Source organism: Amblyomma maculatum, chromosome 8 (genome assembly GCF_055883805.1).
Source record: "Amblyomma maculatum isolate TAMU_Amacu chromosome 8, ASM5588380v1, whole genome shotgun sequence".
In the NCBI taxonomy this organism is placed as follows: domain Eukaryota; kingdom Metazoa; phylum Arthropoda; class Arachnida; order Ixodida; family Ixodidae; genus Amblyomma; species Amblyomma maculatum.
Genome location: NC_139351.1, coordinates 116,630,058 through 116,642,487, shown reverse-complemented (window position 1 = coordinate 116,642,487; position 12,430 = coordinate 116,630,058). Strand labels below are relative to the sequence as shown.

Genomic DNA, 12,430 nt, shown 5'->3' with positions numbered 1-12,430 from the left:
TAGGTTCGGTTAGCCTGCATTTCCTGACCTCCACGTTGCAGGAGTAGCTTTTGTATAAATTTTACGAATGACAGCTTTTCTGTTCTGGACCATAACTGCTGCTCACCAAGTCTTCAGTACGCACCCACATGCACAGATGTGTGCACGGTGCAGTGGCCTTACATTTCATTGCAACCTTCTGCATCATGTTCATTCCTTTTCCAACAGCACTGCATGAACCCACGGACTGCAGCCGAAGCGCGGCAGATGCCGGTGTCGTCTTCCCCCAAGCGTCAGTACTCCTCTCTGCCCTGAACAATAAAAGTTACCCTTGCTAAGGTAGCCGCGACTGTGTAGTTTGTGTAGCCCGTTATACGTAGTGGCACGGGCAGAGGCACATTATTTTATTTTTTTTGGGTAGCCTCACCATAATATATGTGTAGTTTGTGTAATGCCTGTTTCGTTACATATCATTTGCCATAATTCGGAAATCAACGTTATGCTATTTTTTGTCTCTACCTAAGTGCTGTTTGTCGCCTTGTGTATTTTTATTTTTATGTACTGTGCACATCGCCTAATGTGTGCCAAGTTTTGTCAATGCATCCGTCTACATCTGTTGCATCTCTTATGTGCTTTATATGCAGCAAAATAAATGTTCATTTCACAAAGCACTTGGCGTCTTTTCTGCAGTACTGTTTTGCAAAGGCTGTGGCGCAGCTGCGTTGATGACCAGTTTAGAGAACTGGGAATCTATTTTTCATGTTGTTATGCATGCTGAAAATAAATAGAAACACTAGCAGACCATGTAAAACCAAAATGTGCGCCAAAAGAGCAGGGAAGGGCGCAGCGCATGCTAGCATTCAAATCGCGCGCCTTTCAGCAAGACCGGAAGTAGTTGCTGCCGGCCGCTTGGTGCGCTACAGTCATGGGCCGCTCCTACAGCGCTCACACTCCCCCTCAACACCATCCGTAACAGTGGGGGTGTGTGTGTGGTGTGGGTAGGCGCGGTCGTGGGGTGTGTCCGGGTTAAGTGCTGTGAACTTCTTAGTGGATGTCTCTTTCGACAATTGTGTGTGTTTTTTTTTATTAGCTGAGACACCAATCTGGTGTTCACCCGTTACAAAGGGACTAGTCAACACTATCATCATCATCATCATCATCAACCGCTGGGCCCTATCGGAGTGTCCGCTCTTTACCAATCTCTCTATGACCATAGGACAATAGAGGGGAAGTTAAGGGGGATTTTATCTGATGTCTCTCGTCACGCGGTTAAAGTACACCTTATGTGCTTGAGCTACTTCTTTAGGCGTTGCCGAGTCCCTGCTTACCTTCTGACTGCCTCCACAACAGGCGGAACTAAAAGGGCATGTTTCGTTTCCTTCCCCGACTGTTTGAAAGCTTAAGTGGTGTGCAGCACCAGCTTTCAGCAGCAAAATACGATGCGTTTTGCTTATGGCGTCCTTGTCTCATTTAACGCAGAGTTTGTCCTGCGCTCCGTTCAAGATGCCACTGAAGTTTGCCGCCAACATATCGACAATGTATAACCAACAGCCGTTTCTGCACCGCATCTGGGAAGCTTGTAGTGCGGGATTTAAGGCTATTGAATGCCAATTTCCCTATGAACATGACATTGAAGATATCGCCCGCGCAATTCGAAATTCCAATTTGGAGACTGTGTTGATCAACTCGCATCCAGGTGAGAGAATTCTATCATCTGCCCGCGGTCACTTACTGAGCATTTTTTTAGGCGACACCAAAAGCGAACTGGGCTTCGCTGCGAAACCAGGTTTTGAATCCGAATTTAAGGCCAGCTTGGAGGCTTCCATAAAAGCCGCCAAAACCATGGACTGCAAGAGGTGTACACTATTTTCAAATATTTACCTGTCGACTTTAACTTGCTTTTTTTTTTTTTAACATTGTGCTGTCGTACTCGCCTGTTGTTTTTCCATAGAATACACATTATGGCAGGAATGACAGGAACCAAGCGAGACGCTGCTATGGAGGCAGTGTATGTGAAGAATTTGATCAGGGCAGCCCAGTTACTTGAAAAGGTAATAATATTGTATTGTGTTGCTTTTTTTTCTTCTGATACCTGCACTGTTCTTTTCTAGGAGGGAATTATAGGTGTCATAGAGCCCTTGTGCGAGCAAGTCAGAAGGGGATACTTTCTGAATAGTTACGAACAAGGTAACCTATAGGCAATGGCTAATATTTCTTATTTCACCTTGTGAATTGTGTGCATGAGAATTTGTCTCACTTAAGGTGGTTTATGCATTCCAGCGGCACGTTACGTCAAGCAGATAAACCACAAGAACATACGGTTGCTCTTGGTAATCAGAACTTCCATATCCATGTTTCTTTAGAGTTGAAATCTGGGTCAGTCGGTCAAAAGATGGAACACAGGGGAGAGATGAAGCACACACAATGACTGGACTAACAACTGTGCTTTACTGAAAGAGACAATCTCCCAGGAATGGTAGCAGAGCATGTGCTGTGACCTCAGTCATCAAAAACTGCATTCTAGAGATAAGCTGTACTCTAGCGCTGTTGCGATAGGAAGCTTACTTTCTTCTGCTTCAGGGAGATAGAAGGCATGCTGATGCAATTATCCCCTTGCGTACTAATGAGAAATGCTCCGAGAACTTTTCTCTTGACCTTTCCCTTGCCCCTGCCAACTACTTACACTGGCAATGTAGAAGCAAGTTAGCATCATTAGTAGGGGTCAAAGAATTGTGGAGCTCTTTCAGTCTATCATTAATACACTGGCCTGTTTGGCAGATGTACATACATTTTTTTGCAGGTCAGTGGAATCCTGTATACCACACAGGTGGCACAAGTGACATAACGGTAAAAAGGTCGAATGCATACCATATCTGCACGGTGTCTCACATCATCTAAAAAAGATTGCAGCACGAAACAATGTGCAAGCTGTGTTCTCTGCTGATCATAATGTTGGAAAAGTGTGCGCTGCAGTGCATAAGAAACTGGACGCAGCCTCGCCCAGAAGGGACAGTCGTCGTTGCACTGTTACACGAAGATAAGTTCACGGACTGCAAAAATGGTGTGTATAGGGTTCCTTTGGCATGCGAAAGATATATTATAGTCAGACTGGCAGGTGCATCAATAGCGAACTTAAAGAGCACGAAAAAATTCTCTTGCTGTGAAAAAATCCCCCTCTTCTATCCTCGTGCTGCACTGCCGTGATTGTAATGATCTTAAAGATGAACTTTGCCTGCCTGACTTTCATAACACAGCAATCCAGTACGTACTAAAGCAACAACTAGATAGGCAGGGAGATTTTCGAAGCTTACTGCATAGCTAAGAACCCGGACACATGTAGCGAAACCGTTCGTTACATTACAGGATCTGAGACAGCCTTCATTGATAAACGCCTTTCTTTGCACTGTAATCCTTCATGTTTCGTTTTAGTTTTGTGCCTTTTCGCCTTAGATGGTTCATGTGTTTTCAAATAAACCTTCAGTTATTAGAAAGCGCTCGTGTCATCTGCTCTTTCTTCTGTCCCTTGTCTCATTTGCTCTAGTCCACAAAACGAACTACTTCCAACTTGCCCAATACAGCGTACTGTTGACATAGCGGTTTTTCATGCTGCGTCCAACAGACAGGGTGATAAGACCTGCCACATGCAACACTTTGATCCTTCCAGCAGTCTTTTTGATGGTGCTGGGCACTTTATGTACATAAGGTATCACTTCCTTTCAACTTTCTTTGGGTCAGCCCTTTTAATGTCTCATTCCTTAATCTTTTGCAGCAACATTCCTGCCACTGCCCTCAAAAGTGGTTTCGGAAAACCGGCCGCTTCCAAACGTTCAAATTGGTTATCAAAGCTTGCCTTCATGCTGTGGTGGCAACTCTTTTGCAGCGCATTATGGAAACAGTTCCGCTGTTTTCTAATGTGAGTATTGTTGGCAGGGTTGAGGCAGGGTCAAGGTTGAGCGCGAAATTCTCGAAGAGTTTCTCATTATTATGCAAAGGGATGATTGCATCAGCGCTTCTTCTATCTCCCGGATGCAGAAGGAACTAAGCTTCCTACTGCAATGGCGCTAGAGCACGGCTTCTCTCTAGAATATAGGTTTTGGTGACTGAGCTGCTCATGCTCTGCCACCTTTCCTGGGAGGCTGTTTCTTTCCATAAAGCAATGTTGATAGCCCAGTCGACGCATGTGCATTGTCTCTTCTCTGTGTTCTCATATTCCTTGCTTGCAGATGCCGTATGCTTGATATGCTGAATATAACATACCTTTTGCAGGATGTGTTTCATCTTCAAATGATCTCAGGAAACCTGACAAATACTATCACAGAGCTTTTACCTATTGTGGGTGAGTGAAGTGATCACTATTTATAAAAACACTTCTAGGTTTCTTGCTTTGCCATGAACTGGAAGTGGTAGTTGCACCACCTCCCTCCTCTCTCATCAGTAAAAAACGGAAGTATGTTAACTGGGGCATTCATGGCCAGGATTGCTTGTAATGCTAGTCATCAGTTACGACCAGTCTAGTAAAAGATTAGCCCAGGCAGGACATATATATATATATAATTGAAGTGAAAGAAAAAATAATTGGGGTTACAGAGGTGTGTTAACTACAAAAAAAACTGCAGGATTAGTGAGAAAAGCAATAAATGTCAATAAAACTTATGAGAGAAATGGCAAAATGCCAGGAATATAAAATATGAACAAATATATGCAAGGAAATTTCAGGATGCAAGACATGGCAAGATAGCTAAACAAAGTTCGAACAGTAAAAAATGCAAGGCTTCACTTAAAATATGTAAATGGAAAGGGGGTGTACATTTAAACTTAGAGACTAATATCGACCCTTGTGTAACTGTAAACAAATTCATATATTTCTGTCCTAGCACAACATCCACTTAGTCAAGGGAACCATTTAAAAATAATTCCTTCTCTGCTAGTATTAAAGTTGCTTAGTGAGCGAGTGTTGGTGACTGAAGGATTCATAAGGGGGGATGCAAGGCTGAAATCGCAATTTTCATTAAAAAAAAACTTGTTTTTAAATTTTTGTTGCTTTGGATTGTGCATGTATTAAAGAAACTTTGCACAAGTTTAGTTGTCATCTGCGCAGTTGAAAAATAAAATTAATTTTCTTGATAGATGGACTGCAATCACTGCCGAAAGTCCCTATGAACACAGATTTCAAGACGCAGTCGTGTAGCGGTCAAGAAACTGAGCACCAAGTGTATCCTCAATTTAGAATGCTTGTTTTTCGCATTCTCGAGCCAAAAAGAACCTGCTGTTGAGAGTATATAAAGAGAAAAAAAACAACAACAAAGAAAACCCATATTTTTGGCCTTGGCAAAAGCGGCCTGGCAGGTATACCGAAGTAGAAGCTTGGACTGACTAAAACGCAGCATGCAGCCTTCAAATGCTGTTTTTGCACCACTGGGAGCCTGGCTAACCAAAGCGCTTGACAAGTCGGAGATAAGATGTGGAGCCTAGACAAAGAGGCACGCCCACCAAGCAACAAGGAAAGCATTTCACGAGCGCAGAAAATACTGCAAAAAAAAAAAAAGAGAAAAAAACGGGCAACTTGAAGTAATCACCACAGATCAGTGTCGTGTTGAAAAGGATGGCCCAACTCATGCACCAGGCCAGTTTGATTTATTAATTTGGGCCCTAAATTTGAATACCATCTTCCGAAACCTTTGAACTCTTTATTTTTTTTTTCACCATTCGCACTTTTCTGCAAGATCACAACCATTAGCAAAACGACCATTTGTAAACTCTTTTGGTAAAGGCTGCTTTCAAGGTGGTGTCTGGACTAAAATTTTGTTGGGAACAAGATAAGGTAATTTTTGATCATCATTTATTATCCCTTAAAGGGGGAGGGAGATAAATAACACGTGTCAGTGCTCCTAAAATGAACTATAAGCAGTATAAGAGCAATATATTAAAAAAAAAAAAAACAAATAAAACGTAACATGGACCACAATCACATAAACTCGAAAGAATAAAAATTGTGCAGAAAGGAAACTGTTGTAGTTATATCTTTAGATGGGCAGCAAGTATAGTCCTAAATTTAAGTGGGTCATGCTTGGAGGCTATTGATTTGGGTAATTCATTCCATGCTGCAATTGTGCTGGGAAAAAAAGGACCTGTTGAAAGCATCAGTGAGATTATAAAGACGCTGAACACTCACTGAAATATAATGGCGGCGAGAAGTGTATAGTGGCGGCTGTAAGAGAGAGTTTGGTCGATGAGGGAAATGATAGTATAGTTTATGAGACAAAATTGTGCAATTTTCTGTCAGATTTCCAGTGGCTGAAGGTCAAGGGAGGCTTGATATATAGTTATGCTGAGGAGACTGTTGTACTGGGGGGAGATGAAACGGGCCACATGATTCTGAATGGATTTTAAAGTATTAATTAGATATGCTTTGTGGGGGCTCCAGATTGCCAATGCGCATTCGAGTTCGGTATTGGGCATGGATCAATCTTTCGTAGGTGAGCTTTCGAACGAAAGGAGGGAAGCAGAGAGGGGGATCTTCTGATGAAACCGAGTGATTTGGAAGCGTCTGCACTAAGTTTTTGAATGTGGTCTGACCAGGTTTGTTGTTGATAGTGGCGCTGATGTAGCGATAGGACACGGCTTGAGAGAGGGCTGCCGAATTTAATGAATACGAGTAGCTGAGGTTTTGCTGCTTTTGAGAAACATGCAGAAACGTGCATTTTGAAACATTAAGTTGCATGAGCCATTTTGAACACCATGATTCAATGAGATTTAAATCATGCTAGAGCAAAGACTGGTCAGAGTTGGTGGAAATACGGCGATAAAGAATGCAGTCGTCTGCAATGAGACAAACTCGATGATATGCCTTTGGTAAGATCGTTAATAAATACGGAGAAGAGCAGTTGTCCCAGAACCGAGCCTTGGGGAACGCCTGAGATGATTTTGTTATTCCGGAATCTTGATTGTCTATAAGTGTATTATGAGCGGTCTAAAAGAAAATGAATCCAGATCAATTCGAAGGCCTGAAAGTTTAGACAATTATCACTGACCAGGAACACAATTGGAAGCCTTAAAAAAATCAAGAGGGATGACATCAGTTTGGAAATAAGAATCAAAATTAAGGTGAAGGTCTGTTGTAAATTTCCTAAAGTTAGTAGAGAATCCTGATCGTAAGCCGTGCTGTTTGTCGTAAAAGGAAGAGTTGTCAAGGTGTGGTGCGATCCGAGGATATAGTATATGCTCAAGAAGCTTGCATGGCATGGATGTTAACGAGATGGGACAATAAGATCGGAACGATCGCCTCCTTTAAACACAGGGGTAACTTTACTAACCTTCCAGTCTTTTGGAATTTCGCTGTACGTAGTGACTGCTTGAAAAAAATTGCAATATGCGGCTAGAAATGGACTTGGTTTCTTTCAGTATCTTGGCATTTATGTTACCTAGTCCAGGCAAACTCGAAAATTTCAGCTTTTTAATAAGTTTGCTAATACCTTCGGATGTGATATCGAGCGGAAGCATTTGAGAAAACTTTGCGTAACGGAATAATTGAATATAGTGTGCATGTTCTTGGGTAAATACTGGCGCGAAATACGAATTCTTAAGATTAGACTGCTCTTCTCTGACATGCAAGCCATCTTGGTTTACCAAAGAAATATTGTGTAAAAGGTCTTTGCCCGGAGTGACCAAGTTCCTGAACTTCCTTGGGTTATCGCTGACAATATTTTCGAGGTCATGGTGAATAAAATTTTCTTTGGGAGCTTCATAGTAACCTTGTATATTCCTTCAGACACTTGCTGTAGCTTTGCCATTTTTTAACTGAAGCCTGAACTTTGCTGGTACGGAATAGGCGCTTTTTTTGTTTGCTAAGCGTCTTAGAGATTTATTATACCAGGGTTTGTTCGAATCGCTGCAAACACGGACGAGGGGGACATATCTTTCAATGAGCGATAGGAGTTGGTGCTTGTAGGGTAGCCAGTTTTGTTGTACGGACCTGGTAGATGCTGACTGGTGGAAGAAGAGGAAGAATTTTTCTAAATCTCTGTTAATAGACCGGAAATCAGCTTTGTTATAATCGCAAATGTATTTGGTGGTAGGCTGGCGGATAAGGATAGGAACAGCGAAGCTGAAGGGTAATATTTCATGATCGCTTAAACCGTTAATGCATGATGGTTTCTGAATTAACTCTAGATTTGAGCAAAGAACGATATCACGAATGTTATCACCACGAGTAGGCATTTTAACTGTGAGTCAGGTTAAACGTGAGGGCCACGTCAAATAAATTTTTGGACTGACAGGAAGACGCCGATAAGGTTTCCCAGTCAGTATCAGGAAGGTTAAAGTCACCACAGAATAAGTAAACGTGAGGAAAGCGAGAGCAGTTCGAGTAAAATGCAGTGAAGTTCACGAACAAAAAAAAACTATCACTTTTAGGCGGCTGATAACAGGTGATGATTATATTCATACTAACGGAGGAGGATATCTTAAGGCAAAATATTTCATGCTAACAATTAATTTCTACGGCTGATGGATGCAAGCTTTCTTTAACAAGAACCAAAATACCCCCGCTCTTCCAGCCCACTGTGTCACGCCTGTAAACGATAAAAGATGTGTCGCAAAGTTTGTCATTCAGGATATCTGACGTCAACCATGACTCAGTAAAAACAGCAATATCAGTTCAAGTATCTTCTGGTACCACTTCTACGGCTTCCTTTTTTCGAAGATAACTGCGGATGTTTGTTAAAAGAAAGGTAATAGTCTGATAAGTCGACGCCTTCATGGAAGCTAAGAAGCTTTGATGATGGGAACCAGCAGGGGATCGAGGTGTACAGTGGTGGCTATGTTTTAAGTTCTATCACAGAATCAGGCACAGCGTCATAAGTGCATTTCTTATTGTCTATTACCAGTTTGTCAAAACGGACTTTGAAAGTAGCCTAAGTGGCCTGAGCGTGCTCATAAAGTATTTTCTGTGTACCGGACACACGCTGAATAATCTTCGTGAGCGGGGAAATCTGAATATTTTAGCTTATGCGTTTTGGTAAGAATGGCTTATTTGACTTTGAAATTAACAACTCTGACGATAATTGAATGCTTCTTGTCTGCCTTGTTGTGACCCATGTGATGGGCTTGCTCAATATTGGCGGGGTCAACTGAGATACCAAGCTTTTTTTAAGTGCAAAGAAATAACATCATCCTCAGATTGGGTCCAAGTTTCGCCAACTGTATCTATAATCCCCAAAAAAGGTTAGGTGGGTTCGATCTATGAAGGTGGCTGTCAGCGTCATCACATTTATCGACTAGATGCTTGATTTCTGATGAAAGCTTGGCAATGTGGGTACTTTTGTTAGAAATGGTATCGCCTAACTGCTCCGTTTCCACAATTTTTTTCCAGTGTCCAAACGTGTTGACTGTTGGCTAACAAGGTTTTTTCATGCTAGTCTATGTGCTCCGAATTAATGACAACTGCTAGTATGGTACTCTGAGATTGGTCTAGACGTGATATAGCTTCCAAAATAAATTCGAGGGATGCAAGAGGACTGGGATTCAGCTCTATACCTTAATTAGCTGGTTATATTATATCATCTGAGAGGACAAGTAATAGGACAACAATGTACGCATTCAAACAATGGAAACACGAGAGAGGCAGCATCTTGTGGCAGCAGACAAACATTCCTAATTATTCTCTAAGAAAAAAACAAGTTAATATATGACGTATAATAACTGAAAAAAATGAAGGCCGTTTTCAAAGTGCTTAGGTTTTTACAAAAATGTCATAAAAAGAACCCGCAATGGACTACCTAGAATTAGAAGCATAGAGCTGACACACTTGATTACTCGTTATGACAGCTACAGCATTTTTTGCTATTTGTGCTAAAGTGATGAAACAGAACATATTCTAATAAGAAGAATATTAGTCATCCCTGAATGTTGTATCGAAATTGATGCAAAAATTTAAAAGTTGACACTTTAGCCTTGCATTACCACAATTTGTGCTGAATGAGTACTGAACAAGAGTGTGTGTCAACGTTTATGGCATTTCGGTCAAGTGCTTGTGAAGGATAAAGTATGTGTACTTTAAGTGTCAACATTTACTTATCCTCGAAATAGATGTAACACATGTTGTTTGCACTGGTTTAGACCGGTTTTGTAGAGTTAACATTCTGGCATTACTTGGGAGTTGTGAGTTACTAGGGCTGTACTTATCAGGTAAACATTGCTATACCGTATGCTGTATTGCTTCTGTTTTTTTTTTTTTTTTTGCTTTTTTTTTAAATTTACTCTAAAACAACCATGCAGTATTAGCATACTTTTGTAGTGATCTTATGAAAGTGTTATAAGCCAGAGGTGCAAGTGTCTTTGTTAAGTAGTCATTTTAGGGCTTTTGAAGTAATATTGTTATATCTTTTTTTTTTGGAGAGCATGAGGCAATTTTAGGCCAATATAATTATGCCCAGTTACAGGTGTATTGAGAACTCTGTATGTATACCTAGATATATGTTTATCTGTCACAGTTAGTGTTTGGACTTTTTTACATCAAACTGAAAAACATGAGTCTTAAAAGTATGCTGAATTAATTTTTTGAAATTGAGTTTCAACTTAAAAAGTTGGTATTTCCGGCATTCACAATTAGCTGGCTATATTTAGTACCAGTAATGGTAGGTGATGGTAAGAAAATAAAATGCTGGAATGAGGGACACCTTGAGACAGCGGTATCTTTGCCATTTAATACCATGGTTGTGTCTTTTGCAGCAGTAATCTGCAAACTTCGTCGCGCAATCGCATGTTGTAGGCTCTACCTGTTAGTCAAGGGCTGTAGCTTAGTACGTAATATTGGCTGCATAGACTTATCACCGCCTTAAGGCTATTGGTAAAGGATTTATGTTCTTCCTCCGCACGAAAGGACAGCCAACTTTGCAACTGTAACAGGCGGAAGCTCTTAAAATGCAAGTTGTGTTCTTAGTGAACCTAGAGAAAAGTCTGCCAAATTTTCAGTAAATACAATCCTGGGTACCCAACCAATAGCTATAGTTCAGATGGCAGTTTTTGATATTGAGAACCGTCTGCAAATCCTGGAAAACATTCCAGTCCTGTGAGTTGTTTAGTATTTCTTGGTTGCTATCGTTTCCCTATGATTACAGATTTCAGTGTGAAACTGGTTTTTATTGTTTCATGAGAGCAGTTATAACAGCAGCATTACCTAACCTGGCGAGTGCTCCCTCTACATTGATAGTAGTAGAATGTTTTTGCACAAGTAGCTGTTGTGCAAAAGAGAGACAGAAGAAGGAGGGGTAACTTTATTGGGCAGTTTTGTTTTAGTTGTCGGGTGGAACGAGCCTGTTCCCCCAGGGTGATGCTGTAACTGATACGACGTCAGCTAGGTGCTCCATGAGGTGGCGCTGGGAAAGGAAAGTGAAGGCATTGTATAGCAACTGGGCACGTTTAGAGGCAAGGCTCTAGGTTTTCATAGAATTCAGGATAGTTAAGATAGGCTGGGGTAATTTGGAAGCAATAAATGTACAACCAGGGAGGAGTGTGTAATGCATTTACTTGTACTTTTCAAAGAATTCGAACCTTCTTTCATCAGTGCACTGCCTTGTGCGGCCTAAATATCTTCTCTTCTTTGCAGGCCATGTACAGATCTCTCAGGCACCGAACAGATCTCTTCCCGGTACATCTGGTGAGATAGATTACAAGTACATACTGAAGCTCTTCGACAATTTGGGTTACACCGACTGGATAGGCCTTGAATGCACGGCATCCGGTAATAGATTGTTGCCTTTTCTGAAAATATGTTGTCCTTGTGAAGTGCTACAGGTTTGTACAACTTTGGTTATTGTTTCACAGGAAGAGGCAAGGATGGCCTTTATTGGATAACAGAGTATGGATACAGTCTCTGAAGACTGCTAAGGACATTTTTCAATGATGAAATGTACAGCTCTGTCTGATTAAAAATGACTCTTTTAAGTACATATTACAGGTATGGAAGCTTGTATGGTGGTGATGAAAACACTGCTCTGCAAGCCTGAACACACGCACCAAGGTATAAAAAAAGAAAGGATGAATATATAGGTATGTATGCAGATATTTGAGTGTTATATAAGTTCAGAAAACTGGGAAGAACTGCATTCACCCCTGCTATGGCACTCTCACTATGGGATGTCTGTGGCCCTAATTGGCTGCTAGAAGCCATTGTTTTTAATTATTTGTTAAGGGTTCGTCGAGAGGTTTTCAAGTAGTATAGGCACTTAATTTTTGGTCCCATTTTAATGTTTGCAATGATGGATAAGATGTTACTATTCATGGATCACCATATGGTATTTGCCCATCTGTAAATAATTTATAATTTCTCTCACCTATCAAGGCTTGGGCTATAACTTCACAAAGTTCTGTGTAGGCAGCATCAGGGATGAAAATGCAATTGATCACTGATTGATGCTTGATTCTGCCTCGTGCGATAGGCTAGATATTGTGT

At 41.1% G+C, this 12,430-nt stretch overlaps 1 protein-coding gene across 2 annotated transcripts; it reads left to right on the top strand.

The window, feature by feature from the left end:
• Positions 1-1,185: 1,185 nt before the first annotated feature.
• On the top strand, positions 1,186-11,927 carry LOC146182265 (putative hydroxypyruvate isomerase). Of its 2 annotated transcripts, XM_084577326.1 has the most exons (9): positions 1,186-1,343; positions 1,459-1,675; positions 1,727-1,835; positions 1,931-2,030; positions 2,091-2,166; positions 2,260-2,309; positions 4,246-4,315; positions 11,585-11,719; positions 11,803-11,927. In XM_084577326.1, the coding sequence occupies exons 1-9, from the start codon at positions 1,263-1,265 to the stop codon at positions 11,853-11,855; spliced, it is 891 nt and encodes a 296-aa protein (XP_084433452.1). In that variant the 5' UTR covers positions 1,186-1,262; the 3' UTR covers positions 11,856-11,927. The 2 variants fall into 2 exon arrangements, with proteins under 2 accessions (XP_084433452.1, XP_084433453.1); XM_084577327.1 differs by lacking the exons at positions 2,091-2,166; positions 2,260-2,309.
• The last annotated feature ends 503 nt before the right edge of the window (positions 11,928-12,430 follow it).